Source organism: Hyperoodon ampullatus, assembly GCF_949752795.1.
Source record: "Hyperoodon ampullatus genome assembly, chromosome: 5".
NCBI lineage: Eukaryota > Metazoa > Chordata > Mammalia > Artiodactyla > Ziphiidae > Hyperoodon > Hyperoodon ampullatus.
The window spans coordinates 100,883,947-100,908,212 of record NC_136918.1 but is presented as its reverse complement, the minus strand read 5'-3'; the positions used below and the strand labels follow the sequence as shown (position 1 = coordinate 100,908,212).

General features: G+C 34.5%; 1 protein-coding gene across 2 annotated transcripts in view; it reads left to right on the top strand.

Moving 5' to 3' along the window:
* ARL6 (ARF like GTPase 6) overlaps positions 1-19,920 on the top strand; it is a gene marked incomplete at its 5' end in the record, with an annotated part of 53,891 nt that extends 33,971 nt beyond the window's left edge. The window contains 4 exons of one of the 2 annotated variants that reach the window (XM_079704253.1): positions 10,381-10,510; positions 14,217-14,272; positions 14,404-14,416; positions 19,512-19,920. In XM_079704253.1, the coding sequence (XP_079560379.1) occupies positions 10,381-10,510; positions 14,217-14,272; positions 14,404-14,416; positions 19,512-19,545 (233 nt within the window). In that variant the 3' untranslated portion in view covers positions 19,546-19,920. The remainder of the gene's footprint in view (positions 1-10,380; positions 10,511-14,216; positions 14,273-14,403; positions 14,417-19,511) is intronic. The other variant, XM_079704254.1, reaches the window with a different exon arrangement.
* Positions 19,921-24,266: the final 4,346 nt, after the last annotated feature.

The window sequence follows — 24,266 nt, the reverse complement described above, 5'->3', positions numbered from 1 at the left end:
CAGGTTCGCTTATATGCAGATTTTTTTCAAATAATGCTACAGTAGTACTACATGATTCGAAGTTGATTGAATCCACGAATGTGGAACCGCAGATACAGAGGGTCGGCAACGAAGTTATTCACAGATTTTTGACTGTGCAGGGTTTGGAGCCCCACCCCCACATTGTGCCAGGGTCAACTGTATTATGAAATGATCACTATAATAAGTCTAGTTAACATCTTTTTTTTTTTTTTACAACACAGTTTTTTTTTATGGGACGAGAACTTTTAAGATCTAGTCTTAGCAACTTTCAAATACACAATACAGTATTACTACCTGTAGTCACCATGCTATACATTACATCTCATGAATTATTTGATGACTGGAAGTTTGTACTTTTTGGCCCCTTTCACCCATCTCAAGCTCCCTCCACCCCAGCCACCTCTGACAACAGCCAGTTTCTTCTCTGCATCTGTCGGTTTGTTGTGTTTTGTTTTCTTCAGATTCCACATGTAAGTGAGATCATATGATATTTGTCTTTCTCTGACTTATTTCACTTAGCATAATGGGTTCCATTTTGTCATTTCCTATCTTGCAATGGCCTCCCCTGATTTTTGTATTAGGGCTGTAGAGACCTCATAAAATGACTTGAAGAGTATTTACTCCTCCTCTATTTTTTTTTTATATTTTGGATTTGTGTAGAATTGGTATTATTTCTTACTTAAACACTAAAATAGAATCTACCAGTGAAGCCATCTGGGTCAGGATTTTCTGTGTATGTTGGGGGCATGAATTATAAATTCAGTTTCTTTAAATGATGTAAGGCTATTAAAGTTCTGTATTCTTGAGTCACTTTCAGTAATTTGTGACTGAATTTGTTAATTTGTTAATTTATCTAAGTTGTGAAATTTATTGGCATAAAATTGTTTGTAACATCCTCTCATTATCATTTTAATGTCTGTAAGACCTGTGTGATATACATACCTTCTTTCATTTCTAATATTGACAATTTATGTTTCCTCCCCATTTTCTTGCTCCATCTTTTAAAGAGTTTATGGTTTTATTGATTTTCCAAGAACCAGCTTTAGGTTTTGGTACTTTCCTCTGTGGGTGTGTCTTTTTAAAATTTCATTAATTTCTTCTCTTTTTTTATTAAGAACTTTCATTTTTATTATGAACTTTCTGTATTTAAATTGAATCTCATTTTATCTTTTTCAGATGGAAGTGGAAATTGTTGATTTTACACCTTTCTTTTCTAATAAAGCATTTTACACCTTTGTTTTATAATAAAAGCATTTAAAGCAATACATATTTTCTGAGTATTTAGCTATATCTCACAAATTTTGATATATTTCTTTTCTTTATTATTTGGCTCAAAGTATTTTCCAGGCTTACCTTGTAAATTCTTCTTTGATGCTTGGATTATTTAGTAGTGTATTATTATTTAATTTCCCAAATATTTGGGAATTTTCTAGGTATCTTTTTGTGATTGATTTCTGATTTAATTCCATGTGATCAAAGAACCTATTCTGCATGATTTTTATTCTTAGAAATATATGGCCTTACATATACAATTGAGTGGTGAATGTTCCATCTGCAATTACGTAGAATGTATATCTTGCTGTTCTTGGGTGAAGAGTTCTATAAATGTCAGTTGATAGTGTTATTCCCTTCTTCCACATCCTTTCTTTATTGAGGTATAGTTGATGTGTTAATACAGTATCATATAAGTTTCAGGTGTACAACATAGTGATTCACAATTTTTAAAAGTTATGTTCCATTTATAGTTAATATAAAATATTGGCTATATTCCCTGTATCGTACAATATATTCTTGTAGCTCATTTATTTTATACATAGTAGTTTGAACCTCTTAATCCCCTACCCCTACCTTGCTCCTCCACCCTTCCCTCTCCTGAGTGGTGACCACTAGTTTGCGCCCTACGTCTGCGAGTCTGTTCCTTTTATGTTATATTCACTAGCTTGTCGTATTTTTTAGATTCCACATATAAGTGATATCATACAGTATTTGCCTTTCTCTGCCTGACTTATTTCACTCAGCATAATACCCTTCAAGTCCATCCATGTTGCAAATGGCGATATTTAATTCTTTTTCATGGCTGAGTAGTATGCCATTGTATATACACACCACATCTTCTTTATCCATTCATCTGCTGATGGACACATAGGTTGCTTTCACATCTTGGCAACTATGAACACTAGGGTGCATGTATCATTTCAAATTAGTATTTGGGTTTTTTTTTTGATAAATACCTGAGTGGAATTGCTGACTCATATGACAGTTCTATTTTTAGTTTTCTGAAAAACCTCCATACTGTTTTCCATAGTGGCTGCACCAATTTACATTCAAACGGGCAGTGTACAAGGGTTCCCTTTGCTCTACATCCACACCTACATTTGTTATTTGTGTTCTTTTTGATGATAGCCATTCTGACAGGTGTGAGGTGATATCATTGCAATTTTAATTTGCATTTCTCAGATGATTAACGATGTTGAGCATCTTTTCATGTGCCTGTTGGTGAGGTGTATATCTTCTTTGGAAAAATGTCTATTCAATCTTCTGACCATTTTTTAATTGGGATGTTTGTTATTTTGATGTTGAGTTGTATGAGCTGTTCATATAGTTTGGATATTAACCCCTATTGGTCATATCATTTGCAAATAAGTTCTGCCATTCAGTAGGTTGTCTGTTCATTTTTGTCACTGGTTTCCTTTGTTGTGCAAAAGCTCTTAACTTTAATTAGGTCCCACTTGTTTATTTTTGCTTTTATTTCCTTTGATTTAGGAGACAGAGCCAAAAAAATATTGCTATGATTTATGTCAAAGAGTGTTCTGCCTGTTTTCTCTTCTAAGAGTTTTATGATTTCAGGTAGGCTTTAATGAATTTTGAGTTTATTTTTAGATATAGTGTTAGAGAATGTTCTAATTTCATTCTTTTACATGTAGCTGTCCAGTTTTCCCAGAACCACTTATTGAAGAGACTGTCTTTTCTCTGTTGTATATTCTTGCCTCCTGTGTGTTAGATTAAATGACCATAAGTGCATGTGTTTATTTCTGGGCTCTCTATCCTAATGTGGTATATCACAAGGATCAGTGGATCCTTCCACTGATCCACGTGTCTGTTTTTTTGCCAGTACTATACTGTTCTGATTACTGTAGCTTTGCAGTATAGTCTGAAATTAGGGATCATGACTCCTCCAGTTCTGTTCTTCTTTCCCAAGATTGTTTTGACTATTCAGGGTCTTCTGTGTTTCCATACAAATTTTTAAAATATTTGTTCTAGTTCTGTGAAAAATGCCCTTGGTATTTTGACAGGGATTGCACTGAATCTGTATTTTGTCTTGGGTAGTATGGTCACTTTAACAGTGTTAATTCTTGCAATCCATGGTATCTTTCCACCTGTTTATGTTATCTTCAGTTTCTTTCATCAGCATGTTATAGTTTTCTGAGTACAGGTCTTTTACCTCCTTAGGTAGGTTTATTCATAGGTATTTTATTCTTTTTGATGCAGTTGTAAATGGAATTGTTTTCTTATTTTCTCTTTCTGATAGTTCATTGTTAGTGTATAGAAATGCAGCAGATTTCTTTATATTAATTTTGTATCCTGAAAATTTACTGAATTCACTGATGAGCTCTAGTAGTTTTGGGGGTGCATCTTTGGGATTTTCTATGTATAGGATCATGCCATCTGCAGACAGATCCTTGTGATAGTTTTACTTCTTCCTTTCCAATGTGGATTCCTTTTATTTCTTTTTCTTGTCTGACTACTGTTGCTAGGAATTCCAAAACTGTTTTATATGAAAGTGGTGAGAGTGGGCATCCTTGTCTTGTTCTTGATCTTAGAGGAAGTGCTGTCAGCTTTTCACCATCGAGTATGATGTTAGCTGTTGACTTGTCATATGTGGCCTTTATTATGTTGAGGTATGTTCCCTCTGTACCCACTCTCTAGAGAGTTTTATAATCATTAATGAATATTGAATTTATTTCAAAGCTTTTTGTGCATCTATTGAGGTGATCATATGGTTTTTATTCTTGAACTTGTTAATGTGGTGTATCACAATGATTGATTTGTTGGTACTGAAAATTCCTTTCATCCCTGGGTTGAATCGATGTATTGTTGCATTGGTTTGCTAATATTTTGTTGAGGATTTTTGCATGTATGTTCATCAGTGATATTGGCCTGTAATTTTGTGTGCGTGTGTGTGCGTGTGTGTGATATCTTTGTCTGATTTTGGTATTAGGGTGGTGCTAACCTCATAGAATGAGTTTGGAAGCGTTCCTTCCTCTGCACATTTTGGAATAGTTTGAGAAAGATAGGTGTTAATTCATCTCTAAATATTTGATAAAGTTCACCTGTGAAGCCACCTGGTCCTAGACTTATATTTGTTGGGATTTTTTTTTTTTACTACTGACTCAATTTTATTACTGGTAATTGGTCTGTTCATATTTTCTATTTCTTCTTGGCTCAGTCTTGGGAGACTGTACATTTCTAGAAATTTGTCCAGTTTTTCCAGGTTATCCATTTTATTGGCATATAGTTGCTCATAATAGTCTCTTATGATCCTTTATATTTCTATGGTGTTGGTTTTAACTTCTCCTTTTTCATTTCTTATTTTATTGATTTGGGCCCTCTTCATTTTTTTCTTAATGAGTCTGGCTAAAGGTGTATCAATTTTGTTTATCTTTCAAAGAACTAACTTTTAGTTTCATTGATCTTTTCTATTGCCTTTTTAGTCTCTATTTCATGTATGTCTCCTCTGATCTTTACTATTTCCTTCCTTCTGCTAACTTTCAGCTTTGTTCTTCTTTTTCTAATTCTTTTAGGTGGTAGGTTAGGTTGTTTATTTGAGATTTTTCTTGTGTCCTGAGGTAAGCTTGCATCAATATAAACTTACCTGTTAGAACAGCTTTTGTTGTGTCACATAGATTTTGGATCCTTGTGTTTTCATTTTCATTTGTCTCCAGGTATTTTTTGATTTCCTCTTTGATTCCTTCAGTGATCCATCGGTTGGTTGGTAGCATATTGTTTAGCCTCCATGTGTTTCTGTTTTTTGCAATTTTTTTTCTTGTAGTGATTTCTAGTCTCATAACATTGTAGTCGGAAAATATGCTGGATATGATTTAAGTTTTCATAAATTTACTGAGGCCTAACATGTGATTTATCCTGGAGAATGTTTCATGTGTACTTGAAAAGAATGTGTATTCTCCTGCTTTCAGGTGGAATGTCGTGTATATATCTATCAAGTCCATTGATCTAATGTGTCTTTTAAGGCTAATGTTTCCGTATTGACTTTCTTTCTGAATGATCTGTCCATTGATGGAAGGGGCAGTTAAAGACCCCTACTATTATTGTGTTACTTTCAATTTCCATATTTACATCTGTCAATATTTGCTTTATGTATTTAAGTGCTTCTATGTCGGGTGCATATATATTTACAATTGTTATATCTCCTTGGATTGATTCCTTGATCATTATGTAATGTCCTTCCTTGTCTCTTATAACAGTCTTCATTTTGAAGTCTATTTTGTCTGATATAAATATTGCTTTCCTTGCTTTCTTTTAATTTCCATTTTTGTATGGAATAACTTTCTCCATTCCCTCACTTTCAGCCTGTGTGTGTCTTTAGATCTGAAGTAAGTCTCTTGTAGGCAGCATATGTACAGGTCTTCTTTTTGTATCCATTCAGCCATTCTATGTCTTTTGAGTGGAGCACTTAAGTCATTTGCATTTAAAGTAATTATTGATATATATATGTTCTTATTGCCATTTTATTCATTGTTTTAGGTTATTTTCATATCTCTTTTTTGTTTGTTTCTTCTTTTGTTCTCTTCTCTTGTGATTTGATGACTCTCTTTAGTGTTATATTTAGACTCCTTTTTTTGTGTGTATATCTATTATAGATTTTTGGTTTGTGGTTATCATGAGGTATATATATATGTATGTATGTATATGCATATATGTATATTTTTTTTAAGTTACTGATATCTTACTTTCTAATGCATTTTAACAAGCCTGCATTTGTACTCTCCTCCCCTCATGATTACTGTTGTTGATATCATATTTTTTTGTTTTTTTTTTTGTTTTTTTTTTGCGGTACGCAGCCCTCTCACTGTTGTGGCCTCTCCCGTTGCGCAGCACAGGCTCCAACGCGCAGGCTCAGCGGCCATGACTCACGGGCCTAGCCACTCCGCGGCATGTGGGATCTTCCCGGATTGGGGCACAAACCCGTGTCCCCTGCATCAGCAGGCGGACTCTCAACCACTGCGCCACCAGGGAAGCCCCCTTGATATCATATTTTGCATCTAATTGTTTTGTGTATCCCTTAACTGCTTATTGAGGATATAGATGATTTTACTACTTTTGTCTTTTTTTTTTTTTTTCTACTTTTGTCTTTTAACCTTTTCTACTACCTTTGTGCATGGATGGTTTCTTATCTTTGCTACACATTTGCCTTTACTGATGAGCTTTTTCCGTTCATGCTTTTCACCTTTCTCATTGTGTCTTTTTCTTGTTCACTTAGGGACGTTCCTTTAATATTTCTTGTAAAGCTGTTTTGGTGGTGCTGAACTCTTTTAACGTTTGCTTGTTTGTGAAACTTTTGATCTCTCCATCAGTTCTGAATGAGAACTTTACAAGGTGGAATATTCTTGGTTGTAGGTCTTTCACTTTATCACTTTAAATATATCCTGCCACTCCTTTCTAGCGTTCAGAGTTTCTGCTGAAAAGTCAGCTGATAGCCCTATGGGACTTCTGCTCTATGTTACTCATTGCTTTTCTCTTGCTGCTTTTAATATTCTCTCTTTATCTTTAATTTTTGCCATTTTAATTACAATGTCTTGGTGTGCTCCTCTTTGAGTTAGTCATGTATGGAACTTTGTATTTCCTGGACTTGGATGTCTGTTTCCTTTCCCAGGTTAGGGAAGTTTTTCAGCTATTATGCCTTCATATATGTTCTGAGGCCTTTTCTCTATCTCTTCTTTTTCTGGTACCCCCATAATGCAAATATTAGTGTGCTTGATGTTGTCACAGAGGTCTCTTAAACTGTTCTCATGTTTTTTCATTCTGTTTTCTTTTTTCTGTTCCACATCAGTGGTTTCCACTACTCTATCTTCCAGGTCGCTGATCTGTTCCTCTGTATCATTTAGTCTACCGTTGATTCCTTCTAGTGTATTTTTCAGTTCAGTTATAGTACTCTTCATCTCTGGTTGTTCTTTATATTTTCTAACTCTTCGTTAAAAACTTCTAATTTCTCTCTCTGTGCATCCATTCTTCTCCTGAGTTCTTTGATCATCTTTATGATCACTACTCTAAGCTCCTTCTCAAGTAGACTTCCTTGCTCCACTTCACTTAGTTCTTCTTTTGGAGTTTTATTTTGTTCTTTTGTTTGGAACATGTTGTTCTGTCACTTCATTTTCCCTAACTTTCTGTTTTTATTTTTGTGTATCTGATAGGTTGGTTATATTCACCAACCTTGAAGAAGTGGCCTTTTGTAAGAGATGTCTTATGTGTCTCAACAGTACACTCCTCTCTTGTCACCAGAGCTATATGCTCTAGGGGTTACCCTCTATGAGGCTGTATGGGTCCTTCTGTTGTGTTGGGCTAACGAGTAGCTTGGTAGGCCTGGTTGGCTCCTGGTTCATTGGTTGCCAGGTCCTGCTTTGTGTGGAGGCTGATGGCCACTGGTTGGCAGGATCAGCTCTCGAGGTAGCTGACTGCATAAACTCAAGAGGCCCTAGGGCTACAGCTGGTTTACTGGTGGGCAGAGTCAGGGTCCAGGAAATCGTGGGGCTGTTGCCTGCCTACTGGTGGCTGAAGCCACGTCCTGGAGCTAGTGCTGACCTACTGGCAGGCAGAGCCAAGTCCTGGGTTCTGGTTGCAGGGCCCAGGGGTCCCAGAGCAGGTATTGAATCGCTGGTGGGTGGGGCTGGTTCCTGACACAGTTGGGTATGGGGCCTAGGATGTCTTGAAGCTTGTGTTCACCCACTAGTGGGCAGGGCCAGGACCCAGCCAGTCCCAGAGCAGGGTCTGGCCAGGGCAAGGCTGGGATAAGCTAGAGAAGGATTCCAAAATGAGCTTACTGGCACCAGTGTCCACATGGTACAACGAGTTCCCCAAAATGGCTGCCTCCAGTGTCTTTGTCCCCAGGGTGAGCTTTACCTCTCCAAGATCAGCAAGTAGGTCTGACCCAGGTTCCTATCAAATTACTGCTTCTGCCCAGAGTCCTGAAGCCCATGAGAGTTTATGTGCACCCTTTAAGAGTGAAGTCTCTATTTCCCCCAGTTCTCTGGGTCTCCCAAAAGTGAGCCCTGCTAGCCTTCAAAGACAAATGCTCTGGGGATTCGTCTTCCCAGTGCAGGACCCCTGGGCTCAGGTGCCTAGCATGGGGCTCAGATCTGTCCCTCCTTTGGGAGAACCTCTGCAGTTATAATTATTCACTCATTTGTGGCTCGCCTACCCAGGGGTATGGGATTTGACTATATCTCTACTCCACCCCTCCTAACCATCGCATTGTGATTCCTTCTTTATATATTTAGTTGTAGAATATCCTTTCTGATATGTTCTGGTCTTTTTCATTGATGGCTGTTCTGAAAACAGTTGTGATTTTGGTGTGCCCATGAGAGGAAGTGAACTCCATTTTGCACCTGAGAGAGTAGAGAATAAACTGCCTGGGGACAGTCCGGGAAATGAAGGCTCTGTGCTGCGGTTTAAGATAATCATCTGGGACAAGCAGCAGCACAGCCAGGCATCAGATGTCAGGGGGTGTGGACAGGGAGCCTTTTCTTCCCACAGACACCACCCAAATTTGCTTCCTCATTCAGTCCTGTGGAAAACAATCACACATCTCCCACAATCTTACTGATTTTTTTTTTTTTTGTCTACTTGTCTATCAATTTCTAAAAGAGGGGTGTTGAAGTGTCCACTATGATTGTGAATTTATTTGATTTTCCCTTTAATACTCTCAAATTTTGCTTTATGTATTTGGAAGCTTGTCTATTAGATACACACTTAAAATTGTTTTGTTTTCTTGATTGATTCACCTTTTTATAATTTTTAAATGCCTTTCTTTTTCTTTGCTAATACCCTTTGTCTTGAATACTACTTTGTCTGATGTTGATGTAGCCATGCCAGCTTTCTTACACTTAAGCATATGCATAATACGTTTTGCATGCCTAAATTTTACTTTCAACTTGTTTGTGTCCTTAAGTTCAAAGTGTGCTTCTTGTAAACTTCATATCTTACTTTTTTATCTACTCTGAAATTCTCTGCTCCAGGATAAATTCCAGCTGGACTAAATATTTAAATATAAAAATTACACTATTACAGCAGTGGAAGAAACTATGGGAGAATTTTTAAATTAGAAATTTACATATCCTTTGACCCAGCAACTCCACTTCTCAAATTTATCCTATAGATGTTCTGGCCCCTGTACAAATTTTTGTATGTACAAGTTTATTCATTATAACATTGCTTATAGTTGTAAATATTGGCAACAACACAAATATATCTCAGTTGGGTACTAGATACATAAATTATGGTACGTAGTACTGAAACATAAATTATGGTACATAGTACTGAAAGACAGGACATTCACAACTGTTAAAATAATGATGAAACTGCTCTCTATGTACTGATATGGGACAATCTCCAAGCTATGAAATTAAGTGAAAAGCAAAAGGTGTAAAATAATGAGAATAGTCTGCTGTAAGAATAATATATAATAATTGTTTTCAAATATGTAAAATATTCATAAAAAGATGCCAAGGTGCCAAGAAACAGATGATGATATGGGTTGCCTCTTCTAGGGAGGACAGGTGTATGGACTAGGACAAAGGTGGGAGGGAGGAGGTTCTTTTGCTGCATACAATTTTGTCTCTTCTGAATTTTGAACGATTTATATGTATTATATATTCAAAAGTAAAAAAAAATGCTCCCAAAATTGTAACAAGGTAAAAACATCTTGTTAAAGTATCTAGGTTACTTATAATGCTGCAACTAAAATATAAAACCAGGATCCATTTTATACTCCTACTTCTGTTTGAAGTTGACCTCTTTTTCTGTTGACAGTAAAAATGAAACCCAAAATGTTTGACCCTTTTCTAGGTGCTGTTCAGTAACTCTTTAATGAGCCCCCCATCCCACCTCATCCATCTTTAGTTTACAGTTGCAACCAGAGGGCAGATAATCTTAGGAAGAGGTATTTTTAAAATTCTCCTGTCACTCAAATACATGCTTCACAGTATATGTCTTTAAATGTTTATGTATGTGTGATATGGGAAGAAGTGATTGGAAAACAATTTCAGTGGATTACAGTTTTAAGGATTTGGGACAAAGTAACCCAAAAAGCTGGCAATGTGATGGTAGTCTTATTTTCTCTTTTAGATATTAAGCACCGCCGGATACCAATTTTATTCTTTGCGAACAAAATGGATCTTAGAGATGCAGTGACATCTGTAAAAGTGTCTCAATTGCTGTGTTTAGAGAACATCAAAGATAAACCATGGCATATTTGGTAAAGTTTTATATTTACTTTGCATTTTATCATTCTGAAAAAATCTCCAAACTTTAAGGTTTTTTTTCAAGCTCACTGTATAAGTGGTAGGATGTAAGGTAAAGATTTTGTTTTATAGAATCGTGGCTTGCAGGCATTCATTAATATATTACTGTTAAAACCTTTTCAAATCTTTTCAGAGATAGACAAATAAAAACAACTCTTTAAAAGAACAACTTAAACAACCCACTTACTCACCCAAGTTCAGCCACACTGATTTCCTTCTGCACATTGAATCAGCCAACCACAGTCCCACCTCAAGGTGTTTGTACTTGTTACTCCCTTTGTCGGAATCATTCTTTAAAATAATTTTCCTGCTTGTCATTGCACTTCCTTCAGGAAAGAGACCTCTCTTAATAACTCTGAAACATCACTATACCTTACCCCTGTCTCTTGTTTTTTCCTTACTTTGCTTTACTTTTGTATTGCCATGTGACCCCTTCTTCTTTTCTTTTTTGTTTTATAGTCTGTCTTCCTACACTTGTGCATTAGTACCATGAGAGCTGGGATTTCATTGATTTTGTTTACTCTGTAACCCCCAGAATAGTAATGGTACCTGCTACTTAGTAGATATACAATAAGTATTTGTTGATATGAATAAATAGAAATGCAAAAATTAATCTTATTTGGACATACTAATAAGGTTGAACTCTTAAATAATTAGTGTCTGAAATTATTATACATTGTTTATTTGGAAAGCAATTTCTTGCTAATGTATTTAACTCCAGTGTGCCTTTCTACCAAAATATTCTAACAAGGATAACCAGAAGTTATATATTAGCATTTTAAAGCCTACCACTACCTTATGTTAAATTAACCTTCCTTCTATCCGCCTGCTTACCTCTCCGTGCTGGAAGATATCCTTCTCTTGCCATTTTTCCCCTTTTTATAAGAAGATATCTATAGAGAAAGGCTGAACACAAAACAAGGAAGTGGTAGAGCTCAGAGAAGACCTTTAAGAGCTAACCTTGGTGCTGAAAAGAGAAGAGCTTGAGAAAGCCCTTGAAACTTTTCTGTGCCCAAGGCTTCATATCTCAAGTAAAACCCTCCTTACTTTGGAAATCAGAGGAAAAGTCAGTGTTTACTAAGTGATTCTTGAGTTGGAATTTGAGGTTTTGTGGTATTTGGTTGGTGAAGAAAGGAGGGACTTGGGGTAGAGAAATATCTTGAGACAGAACCTTTGTATTTTTGTATATCATACTTAAATTGATAACATCTGAAGTAGAATCATTTTTAATTTTTGCATTAAGTGTTGTGATTGCTTTGATAGAAAGTACAACATTCAAAACATGGGACTAATTAGTAAAAGATGCAGTCCTCTTAATTTCGAAGTAGAAATTAATTTTACAAATGGAAAAATCTCTTTCTACTTAAAATAATTAGTAATTGAATTTTAACAGATTTATTATGACATCTGAATATTATTTAGTGAGAGAAAAAAGTAATACCTGATGCTAAAAGGATATGGACTTATAACATTGCCAGTTTCTATATTACACAACTTATAGAAGAATACCAAGTTTTTCTTTCGAATTTATCTAAAATTTTGACTTCTCCTTAATTCAAACTGGACATCTCACTAAGTTCCAATTAGTGTTTCACTTGTTAAATTTGTTTTTATCTTTTGCAGTGTTTTTAAAGCATGTATGAAATTAAAAATACATTTATCCATTAATTTTAGAGAAAGAAAGTAGCACTCAGTGATGCAGAGATAAAATATTGCATCTCTCTTGTCTTAGGTACAAGTAAATTTGGTCAGTAAAGAAGAGCTCATAGAGAAATATAGTCTGGAAAATTAAAGGAAAAAATTTTTGGTTTATTTTTGACCAGTGTACTAAACATATAGTCAACTCTGATTTTCAGGTCTGATTGTGTTATTGTTCTTCCAGTGTGTTCTTTGACTAAGTCCCTGGTGTGATATATGTACGTATTTGCTTTTTTACTATCTTGTGAGGGAGACAGATAAGAAAACAGGTAAATGGATGTATAAAATGTCAGTTGGGAGGATGAAAAAAAATGAAGTAGAATAGTAAGAGAAAGAATAATGGATGTGGTCCCTCTCTGAGATCTAATTGAAGTCAGGGAGCAGTTCACACAAAGGTTTAGAGGAATAACTTTCCAGATAGAGAGGCCAGCAAGTGAAAAGGCTCTTGGACGAGAATGTGCCCGGTGTTTTCTAGGAACAGCAAGAAGTCCATGCTGGCTGGGACAGAGAGATCTAGGGGGAAATTGTAGATGAGGCCACTGAGAAATAACCAGGGGCCATGTCACATAGGGCCTTGTAGGAAATGGTAAAGACTTTGGCTTTTATTCCAATTACAAGTCTTAACGATTTATTTGAAAGGAAAGGTAAAATTTAAACATTTGGGAATTATTAGGAAAAGATGCAGGGTTTTTAGTAGGGTAGTGACACCTCCACCAAAGGGGAAGGATTTCTTCATGGTACTGTACTCTTGTTTGGGACTAGAAGTTTGTAATAAAATGAATACATTGATCTTAGTTGATATAAGTATTTCAGTTACTGATGTTTTGCCATTAATATAGGTAATTCATAGTTTGCTTTGAATAATTGTGTATCTTATGCTGTTTGTTTCTGTCTTCCTGTTTTAAAATAATTCTATGATAAGTCATATTCTTAGTCTAACAAGTAATTCCTTGGAAGTAATTTCTGTTTTGATTAGAATCCAATTAACAGCTTTAAGGTAATTGAGTACATTTTAAAATCATGCTTCGGCACACTAAAATGAACCCTAATCATTCAGAAAATCTAATTACGTATACTAATTGTTATTATACGATTATATTTTGAAAGGAAATAACTATATCAGTAACATGTTATGAGAAGCTATTAGTCTGAGTCTTTGAAAAGGATTATTTGATACCCTAAAAACCTTCTGCATTTTATTATTTTAGTTTATATAAGTTTTTATTATTTATAAAATAATGTCACAGTAAGGATTTAGGTTTACTCTCAAGAATGGAAAGACAATTAAAAGATCCTGTGTTCAGTGTTTTATATCCATATCTCAAATATTTAATTCTTACCATAATCACCTGAGGCCAATGGTGATATTCCCCCAGTTTACAGAGGCAGAAACTGAAGGCAGAAGAGTTACAACCTATCCAGGTTTTTGAAGCCAATAAATAAACAACTGTGGTTGAAATCTCCTGGAGTTTTTTTATTCTACCAGTTTACCAAAGTTACAATTACAGGTTTATGCCTTTTAGATATCAAATTTCATGTCAAATAAAGTCACTCCATCCTATGGCTAAATTACAACCGAAGTATAGCATTTCTAATAAATAAATGCTGTTGAATCATTGGGGCTGGTAGGGTTGTGTATTCTATAACGCATTTCCGCTACTGGAACAATAACTCAAAGTGTATGTTTCATTAATGCCAGTCTGAGTAATATTCCTAGAATAGTAACTTTTTAGTGATACACTTTTCCAAATGTCCATATAAATTATGAATAATTTTCTCATGTCTTGCTCCTGAACACTTAGACTTTTATATCCTATATATATTCAGTTTCAGTGCTTAGCCAGTTTTGCTGAGATATGTTAGTAGAATATATTAATTTGCTATATGGCAAAATTGTAATTATTTATTCTTGTAGTTTTATGATGTAATGAAATGGATTTTTTTTTACGGATTTTATTGCAGTGCTAGTGATGCCATAAAAGGAGAAGGATTGCAAGAAGGTGTAGACTGGCTTCAAGGTACATCACAAAATACTGTGCATCTTCAGTCTTTATTTCCCTTCCATTCATGTTTTCTTTCCTTCTTTACATTTTATTTTTATTATATCACTGCCTTTCTTCCTCTTGTTTCCATTTATTTCTGCTATCAGAAAAAACAATACAGTAAGTATCCAATACTTTGCTCCATTTACTTCAATTACATTTTTGTAAGGATTTATTTAAATAAAGTTCTTATATCAACATGCATGACATCTCTAGAAAATAATTTTAATTTATGGCAACAAATTTCTGTCAGATCTAGTAACAGAAGCACATTTGAAGTTTGGGACAAACTTTAGACCTTACTGTCAATAACTAAAAATAAATCTTCATGGCATGTATCATTCAAGAATCATGCTATACACCATATGTAGCTCCATTTATTCATGGCGTGTTTTTACAACTTTTAATATTCATATTTAGTATTATATATGCTGGTATTCTATTAATGTTTTGTAATCACTGTTCTATTTGTTATTCATCACAATAGCTATCATAAATTAAGATACATCATTTTTCCTAAGGTTACATTGTCTACTAGACACAGGAATGGATTGAAGCACAGTGACCCACAGAGAGCAACAAAATGTGCATGTGAATGAAACCAAGTTCTATAGGTCCTTCTTATAACATGACCCTTGAAGGTCAGGCCAAAAAATTTCCATTTTTGAGCAAGACAATTGAGGATGATTTCTATTAGGAATCTCCCTGCCCTGAACAAGGGTGAAATAACAAGAGGTTATAAAATCTAGCTGTAGTCTTGTGGCTATAAATTTAATTTCTTCTACACAACCCTTTTAATTCCAGTTATTTGTGTTTTTTTTTTTTCTCTTCTGTATGTCATAGTGGATCTAAGAGTAACCTGCTTGTCCATACATAAAGAGACTTAGTATTTCTTTGGTTCAAAGTACTAAATGTACATCTGATAAATATTTCTATGTGTTATTAGTAAAATGTGGTGTTTTAGGTAACTGCACAGACCATTGTATTTTTTTCTCTTTTGTGTTGTCATCATGACATTTACCATTAAACTGCAAAGAACCTTCTAGTTATATTTTACAATTAAGTGAAACTTAACTGAGAACCTCTAGTAGTTCTCAGAAGAGCTAGTGGGATTTTTTTGTGAACACACCAACTTCATTTCCTAGACTGTGCAAAGAAGTGGTCAAAGTGACCACTCTGGGACTGATTCCCACATAAAACAGATAGGTTACAGAAGAACATTACAGAGAAGACACTAGAAGCATATTTTCAGCCTTTACTTCTTATTTTACAAGTGTTTATTATTGTTCACAGTGGAGATATAGCATGGATGGAGACACCACAATTGCTCATAATATAGTAATTCAAAGCACAGTAACTTACTGAAAATAGGTTGATGGTCATCTGGATTTTAAATTGTAGATCTCTCTGTTTTTTGGGGGGTTGGGGGTGGTTATTTTGTCTGTAACAATGAGGCCACTAGGTGTCAGTAACGATCCAACATCACAGTGCCACTTGCCAACTCTGGTCTTACCTAATTTTTGTGTCTTTGACTTTTCTGATCCATTATCTTTGCATCTTACCTCCCAAGTCTTTGTAAGAAGGATACTTTATTGGAAAAATTTTTGTGCCCTTGTGTTACCATATTATTTTATGTAACCTTTACAACAATTCTCTGCAAAGTAAGTAGTAGTATCCCCATTTTATGTGGGCAGCATGGAATAGTACTAAAAAGCACTTGGGCTTTCAAGTCTAGCAGATTTATTCCACTACTTATTAATTATTAACTAATGTCTCTAATTATCTTATAAAAATAATTTTCTTCATCTGTAAAATTAAAAAATAAAATTTCAAAAATTGCCATACAGATTAAATGAAATACTGTATGTGTTAAAGTGCCTACCATAAGAAAGCACTCAAAAAATGTTAAATTTACCCTTTTACCTAACTTCTCTATTTAGTAGAGGAGGAAACTTAGTATGTAGATTTAAAAGTATATCAGTTTGGTTTTGAGTAGGAGATCCTTCGTTCATAATTTCTATGTAACAGTAAATAGTTTACGTTTTTAATGTTCCTAACTGTCTCACTGGATTTGAAAAGAGGGGAAAACCTATATTGCAAAATAGGTAGCCGTAAATATAGGAGACTAGTCTGTGCCTATAACTGTTAACTTTTTAGCCAAAAGTTTTTCTGTAAATCTGTGAAAGATGTTCTGAACTTATATCTCTTCATTTTCCTTGCAAAATTCTGAAATTTCCTAGCATGATAAACCAGAAGTCCTCTGGTTCATTTTGGACCAATTTAATCTTATTATTTTAAGTTTACGGTTGAAAAATTGGGGGTAAAACATTAAATGACACATTTTGTGCCATGATTCCATTCTCTTTTGGAAGGATTCTCAATAATTACCTATGCACTACAGCTCAAAGACAAGAACCCATGAGTAGACCATGAAATATTTTTTAAAACCACCACAGAATATACAGAAACCATTGCAGAGGTAAAGAGAGATATTTATAAAAAGAAATCCTCTCACGTGACTAATGAAACTTATTCATTGTATCACTTTATCTGTATGTGAAAAGTTAATAATGCTTCCAGGTTTTAATATAAGAATTTTATAAACTATGCATATGAGTATTCCAATGAAAGACCGAGGGTTGAACACACACTTAGTTTCATCCCCTCTTCAGATCTCACTAACAGTAAAGAGACTTCTGTTTAAAGCCATTTAACCCAAAAAGAATGGGAGCGACAAAAATGGCAACCAAATTTTGGAAGCCAAATATCTAATGAATGTTGAATAACTTAACAGACCTGAGAAAGCAGAATTCTAAGCTAGCACTGGAGAAAGCTGGAAGACATCCTAATTTACATTGCAGATCCCCTCAAAGGCTCAGAAATTGATGGAAATTGGAAATAAGGATGAGGTGAGACAGAAAGGAGAAGACAGTTTTACATCCTTGCCCCTAAAGAAGATTGAAGTTTCTTTCTTTGCAGAGAGTCAAATAGTATCCCTGGATTGGAGAACACCAAGCACAACTGTATGTTGGCATGCTGAACTGAAAATGAGGAGTAACTGAAAGTTTCTTACTGAAGGTTATAACCGTCTTCTGCCTTCTCCTATTTCTCCTACAAGACACTGGCAATAGGTAGGAGATAGCAAGTCAACTTTGAGGAGTCAGACCAGACTAAGAGAAAAGACCTAAACATATTAACATCAGAAATTCTCAAGGAAATGGCTTAGCTAGATACACTAGACTGAAGATCACTTTGGACAAGCCTCACACATGTAACAAAATTCCAATCAGCTTTATAGTGTTCACCCATACATATGAGAAGATAGCAAAAGATCACCAAGTATTTGAAGATCAAAACATTAGAATTATGGAACATAAACCAAAAAAGCAGATTAGACGAAGACTGTTTAGGGAGAACATTTCAAAAAACTATTAGAGTAGCTTCAAAGAGATAAGAGAGAATGTATTACTTTCATGAATAGGACAAGAATACTACTTGAAAAAGAACAAAGAACAAAAAAAATGAGTTCTTGGAAAATAATAGTAGAATAGTAGAAATGGAAAACTCAATAAAAAGAAGATAAAAAAGAGACACTCAGAAGGTGCAAAAAAGACAAAGAATGGAAAGAAAAGGTAAAGTAAGGAGTCATTTTAGGAGGCTTAATAACCTAATAAGTTCTAAAAGAGAGAACAGAGAAAATGGGAGAAAGTCATCAAATAAGTCATCAAACAGTATTTTCCAGAACTAAATGATGAGTTTTTAGTTGCAAGGCCCCTTGAGAGCCCAGTGCAGTGGATGAAAATATTCCCACACCAAGGTGCATCATTATTAAAATCGACACTGGAAGACAGTGGAAGATTCTACAAGTTTCCTGAGAAGAAAATAAAAGGTTTCATCTAGAGGATAAGGAAACAAAGTAGCAACAGACTTCTCACCAGCAACACTTGGAAGCAATGCCTGGAAGAATCTAAGGAGAAAATATTTGCCGGCAGTATCAGTGTATTATAACTGTATAATTAAGACATCTTCAGCCATGTAAAGTCTCAAGAGTTCACTCTCTATACCATTTACTAAGGTAGCCACTGAGGTGTACTGATCAAAAACAAAAGAATAAACCAACAAGAAAAAATAAGGGAAATAGGAAAATCTGCACAAGAGTTGGGAAGGAATCGCTAGGATGATAGTGGAGATCCTAGAGTGATAATGAAAGATCTCATATGAAAATAACCGGGCAAACATGGAGAACAACTGGTTCAGATTAAATAGTTTTGCACAAGACTAAGGGAGAGTTCTTCAAGAAAGTGAAATTGATCAACTGTGTATTATGCTTCATAATAGTCAAGTTTGAAACAGGGTGAGAGTAGTGGGATTGAATTAATGTTAAGTACATTAAAAAAAAAAAAGCTAAGGCAGGGTTGGGGATGAAGAACAGTTAATAACTGCAGGGAAAACAAAATGTAGTAGAAGAAAGGAAAAGTAACTGGCGTATATCACTCGTTTCAGCTGTGAATAGCATTCACATAGTCATCCTATTGATGACTACATCACCGTGTTAGGAAAATGGGAGTATTGGTCACATGATGAGCGTGGCAGAAGAACAGTGTACAAGTGTGTGAGAACCGAAGTCCCTTATTACATTGAAGGAACTGATATTTCAAGAAGTGATAATAAAAGCATATTATTTAGAGATACACAGGTAATAACCTAAAAGGGAGTTGAAAGTAGTTGCCTGCGAAAGTAGAAAGAGGGGATGAGGCAAGGGACTGCTTTTTTTTAATACAAGCCTCGTAGAACTAGTTGATTTTAATTAGGTGCATGTAAAATGACAAAAATACAAACTATAGTGTGAATTGTGCTTTTAAAAAGAAAAAAACGGGGCTTCCCTGGTGGCGCAGTGGTTGGGAGTCTGCCTGCCGATGCAGGGGACATGGGCTCATGCCCTGGTCCAGGAAGATCCCACATGCCGCGGAGTGGCTGGGCCCATGAGCCATGGCCGCTGAGCCGGCGCGTCCGGAGCCTGTGCTCCGCAACGGGAGAGGCCACAGCGGTGAGAGGCCCGCGTACCGAAAAAAAAAAGAGAAAAAGAAAAAAAAAGAAAGAAAAAAGCGCACACATAGGTTTCTACCATGTTCTTATGGATATGTCTTGGATTACTTTAGAGAATGGGTTTTGCCCTGTAGAGACTGATAATTTTTTATTTGGTTTTTATTATCAGATCAGATCCAGGCTGTGAAGACATGAAAAGATAGTATTCGGAAATCTCAACAATTTTCAATTCAATGAATATATATTAAGGCAAACTGAATACTTTAAATTTTTTGAAAGTTGTTTTTACATCTAAGAATACTTGATAATCTTCTACTTGCATTTATGGACTCTGAATGAGGTTTTTAAGAACATAAGACTTGAGGTATGCTAATCTGGCCATTAATTATATAAAAACTAAATGTTTCCTGAAGGGCTCCCTCCCCAGAATTATCAACTTCTTGAAAGGTCTACATTTGATTGTAATTAGAATGTGTAAAGTCAGAGTTATCTCAGTATCTCATCTTGATTTATGATATCTTTAATGCATTTTATTTTTTTAATTGTCTTCTAAAAACTTAGCTTATGATATGACTTTGTAGTATGATTATGCTTGTGAAAAAGAACTTTTAAATATTTATAAGGGACCGTGGGTAATTAATATATATTAAAGTTTTGCTATATGTCACCATCAATAAAACATAAAATGTAATATACAAACTAGTGTGCTTTATATGCTGAAAAGAATAATGCTGTGTTAATATGGTGTTTGGTGTCTTACTGTCAAACATTTGTAAATTACCTGAGACCAAGTTAAGCTGAATTTATTTATTCAGTGAATAAAACACTGAATAAATAAATGAAACATCTCTGTACCTATACTAGTTTGGCATTGTCCTAGGCAATGGTGATACAAGGTAAACAAAACGTATTCCTTATCCTCAGAGAACTTAAAATTTAATGAGGGAGAATTTGAGAATCTTTTCATACAGAGTATCTAATTTTATTTCATTGGCTGACTGAAAATATTGCATTTTAAGATTAAGAGGTATAAAAGTGAATTAATGTGATTCTTCATAATTATTACAGCTGATTTATTCTTTCTTCCTTTAAAATGTCTCCAGTTTACGGCAGTACTTTGTTAAAATAGACTGTGACTCACCAACTGTGTCTTTCCTGAGCATAAACTGCTACAAAAATGTTTTTTAGAATTTTAAACATATTTCTGCCATCTACTGTATGCAAATTGTGTTACTTCTCACAACTTAGAGACTGCTTATAATTGTAAACTCTAAATAGAAGTTTCATTTTTAATTAATCACTGGGAAACAGTGGATAGAGCAATGGTGTAAATCCTGAAAAATATTACATATAGAGAAAAACTGTAATATACAATGTGTAACATCATAAATATCCTTAGCTGTGAAAATGATAAAAACAGAACACAAAAGGTAAGTGAGTAATAAAGATGTATTATGATAACTACAGTAGTGGTATGTTTCACAGAGATTTGAATAAAATAATTTTAAAACTTCAGTAAAAGTTCTATAATTCAGTTTCTCTTAGTCCAGAAATCCCAGTGATTTCGAATTTGGCACATTGAAAGTTATCCAGAATATTCCAGTGATGCAGCATTTTAGCTAGCTTGCCAGCCTCTCATAAATTGTTTTGATGAAGATACAAAGTGAGTCTCATTAATCTAGAGCTGCCTCAAATATAAAAAAGACATGAAGATGAAAATACTGTAATTCAACAAAAAAAACTTAATATGCTATAACTATTTTAGGAGGATGGAGAAAGGGGTGTTCTAAGAGAATTCAAATCCTCATCTACCATAAGGTAACAATAACAATAATAAAAGCTATCACTATATTTTGAGCAAGATATTATTACATGTATGGGATTTTGCATCATATAATCCTCATAATAGTCTTATGTAGTAGATTCTAGTGTTTGTTTTATAGACAAGGAAACTGAGGCCTAAAAAAGGTTGTTTATGGTCACAGAGCTAGTAAATGGTGGTGCTGGGATTCAGAACCAAACAATCTGTTTAAAATGGATGATTCAAGAGCTAAGAGTATTACTGATTTTAGAAATATAGAGATATCTGCCATAAGAATAGCTAAAAGGATGGGAAAAATCTCTCACTGGGGTGGGAGACAGGATTGGGGTGCTGGAAGTCAGGGACAAGGGACTACTGTTTTTTTCTTTTTGCTTGTTTTAAGTCTATTAACACTTCAAAATTTAAACTCTGGGCAGGAATGACTATGATAAAAATAATTCTTGAAATTATGTTGATTTGTTGATTCTAAATTAGTATTCCACAAACTACAGTAATTTATACCTATGCAAATATGTAGAAGAGAGTACTAAATGCTTCCTTTGTTTTCATGATCTCCAGATCTAGTTTATAGTCTATAAACATCCATTCGTACTCTACATTTTCTTGTAAAGATTATGTAGAAGCAAGTTGGGCTACAGTGGTCACAGCACGCCATGTGTGTATACACTGAGGTTATTGCATTTGTATTTAACATATTATGCAATTAAAATTTATTGCATTAAAGCTCAAGCAAGTGTTTTTTTATGTTTAGACATCACTGTGTTAACAAAGTTTAATTCATTAAGCTCCACATTTCAATGTAACACCTCATAAAATGTTCAAAAGTTAGCCTATTGTATGTTTTGCATTTAAATATTTATAATGTGGCCCTATTCAGCCTGTGCCTTATAAATCACAAAAGAGCTGAGTTGTATATATTTTTCATTTATAGGTTGTCTGCTAAAAATTATGAATTGCCTTCTGATTACTTAAGTTATTTTTTTCCCACCGTATTGTGATTTCCATAAATATATGTAGTTACTCAAGAGAAAACTTAAGGCAAATACATCCTGCATGTAGCTCTGGTACATTAAAATACTGTAGCATTTTAACTGATTTGCTTTCTGATTTTTCCTTCTTGCTTCTTAGTTAAAAAAATAAATAAAACCAATATTAAATGCTCACTTAAATGGATGTTAAAATAGGTTTGTTCGTTTCTGTGACTGGAAGGAAATACTTTGACTGAGAAATGGTTATTGTGTTTAATTAAATGTTTCAAGTAACTTATTTATTACATTTTTATTGTGAATCTTTCTCATTAAGGATGCTCCTTCTGGGGTTTGCCACACTTGGCAGCTTCATGAACATATAGTATTAAGCTTTTCTTTGGTGATTTAGAATAAACCAAAAAGGACAAATTTAATTCTTCACCAAATTTCAAGTCACCAAATAATGCTAGAAGTCATAAATGAATAGGAGGCACTTTGAAAATAAAATTTGGTTAGAAATATAGTAGTAATAATAAACATTTTTGTGGTTTTTACTATGTGCCAGGTACTTTCTAAGCATTTTATATATGTATATTACTTCATTTAATCATCATAACATAATATGTATAAAATGGATAACTAATAAGAACCTGCTGTATAAAAAAATAAATAAAATTCAAAAAAAATCATCATAACAACTCTATGAGGTAGGCGCTATTATCTCTATTATGTAGGTCACGGGTCAGCAAACTACTAATCTGTCTTTGTACGGCCCTTGAGCTAATAATGGTTTTACATTTTTAAAGCGTTATTAAAAAAAAAAAAGGCAACAGATAGAGTATGTGGCCCACAGAGCATGAAATTATTTACTGTCTGGGGCTTTACATGAAAACTTTGCCGACCCCTATCGTAGATGATGAAAGTGAGGCAAAGGAGGTTAAGTAACTTGCCTACGGTCCCATTGGAAATAAACAGAAGACCCCAGATTTTGAGTCTAGACTATCTGGCTCCAGAATTTGTGTTCTTAACCTCTACAAGGTTTCTTGAAAAGCTGAAGAGCATTCTAAAATGGAATAGAACAATTTGAAATTACTTCTTTCTTAAATAATTATATTAAAGATGAAAAATCAGATGCAAATAGCTGAAAAGTAATGCTCATTGAAATCCTTTTTCCCCCCCAGCTATATTGATGTCTTGGCCCTCTGATGTCTTTTTTCTTCCTTTTCTTTAAATAGGTGGCAACAGATGGGGCTGATTCTGAAACATCAGACATGTTAATGTTTCAAAGTTTAATCACACACAGATTATCCCCAAGCATCTGGCGTGGTCTTCCAGACTTCTCAGTGACTTTTACCAATATTTTGAGTTAACTGATAATTAGTGTTGACAGTCTTGAAACGTGGTAAAATGTAGGCACATTAATAATCCAATTTGTGAATATGCATTTTAAGTTGTGACCCCAAGTAACAACTATAGCTAAAAATATTTTCTTAATTGCAAATATTTTATGGCTTTGCCTCAGTGTTCTAAATTTTTGCCATTTGACTATTGGAATAGCGTATATCCATAAAGGCCTAGGCCCAGAAGTCAGTGTGTGTGTGTGCCTGTGTGTCTCATTCTCTTTGGAAAACTTTATAAACTCTTCCAATTATTTAATGAAATGTTATAATGTTACAGTAAAATATTACTGAGATAGGTTTACATTTCCTCTAATTGAGAGTAATCATTACTGTTGGAGTTAAAGCCAATTTCACATTAAGCTCTATTTTCTTAGGCTCAGTGTGTGCGTGTGTGTGTATATCAGAATGCACCATCCTAAGGTCATAGGAAGCTCTCACTTCACTCATTTTAGTGATCACTAACTATTTCCCCAGGGCTTTCTTGGGAAGGTTTATAGTTATATCTTACAGATACGTTATTCTTTCTGTGTTGTAGGGTTTTTTATTTTGTTTGTTTTTGTGATGCTCTTAAATGTGATACGTCAGTTCTTGCCATTTCTGGAAACTTTATTATCTACTTGATATAGTTTTTACTGCATTTTTTAGATGCTGGATTATTAGTGTATTAAGTTCTGTCCACTAATTCCGTGAGCTTAATTTATAGATTCACAAAATATCACTTATCCCTTTTTACA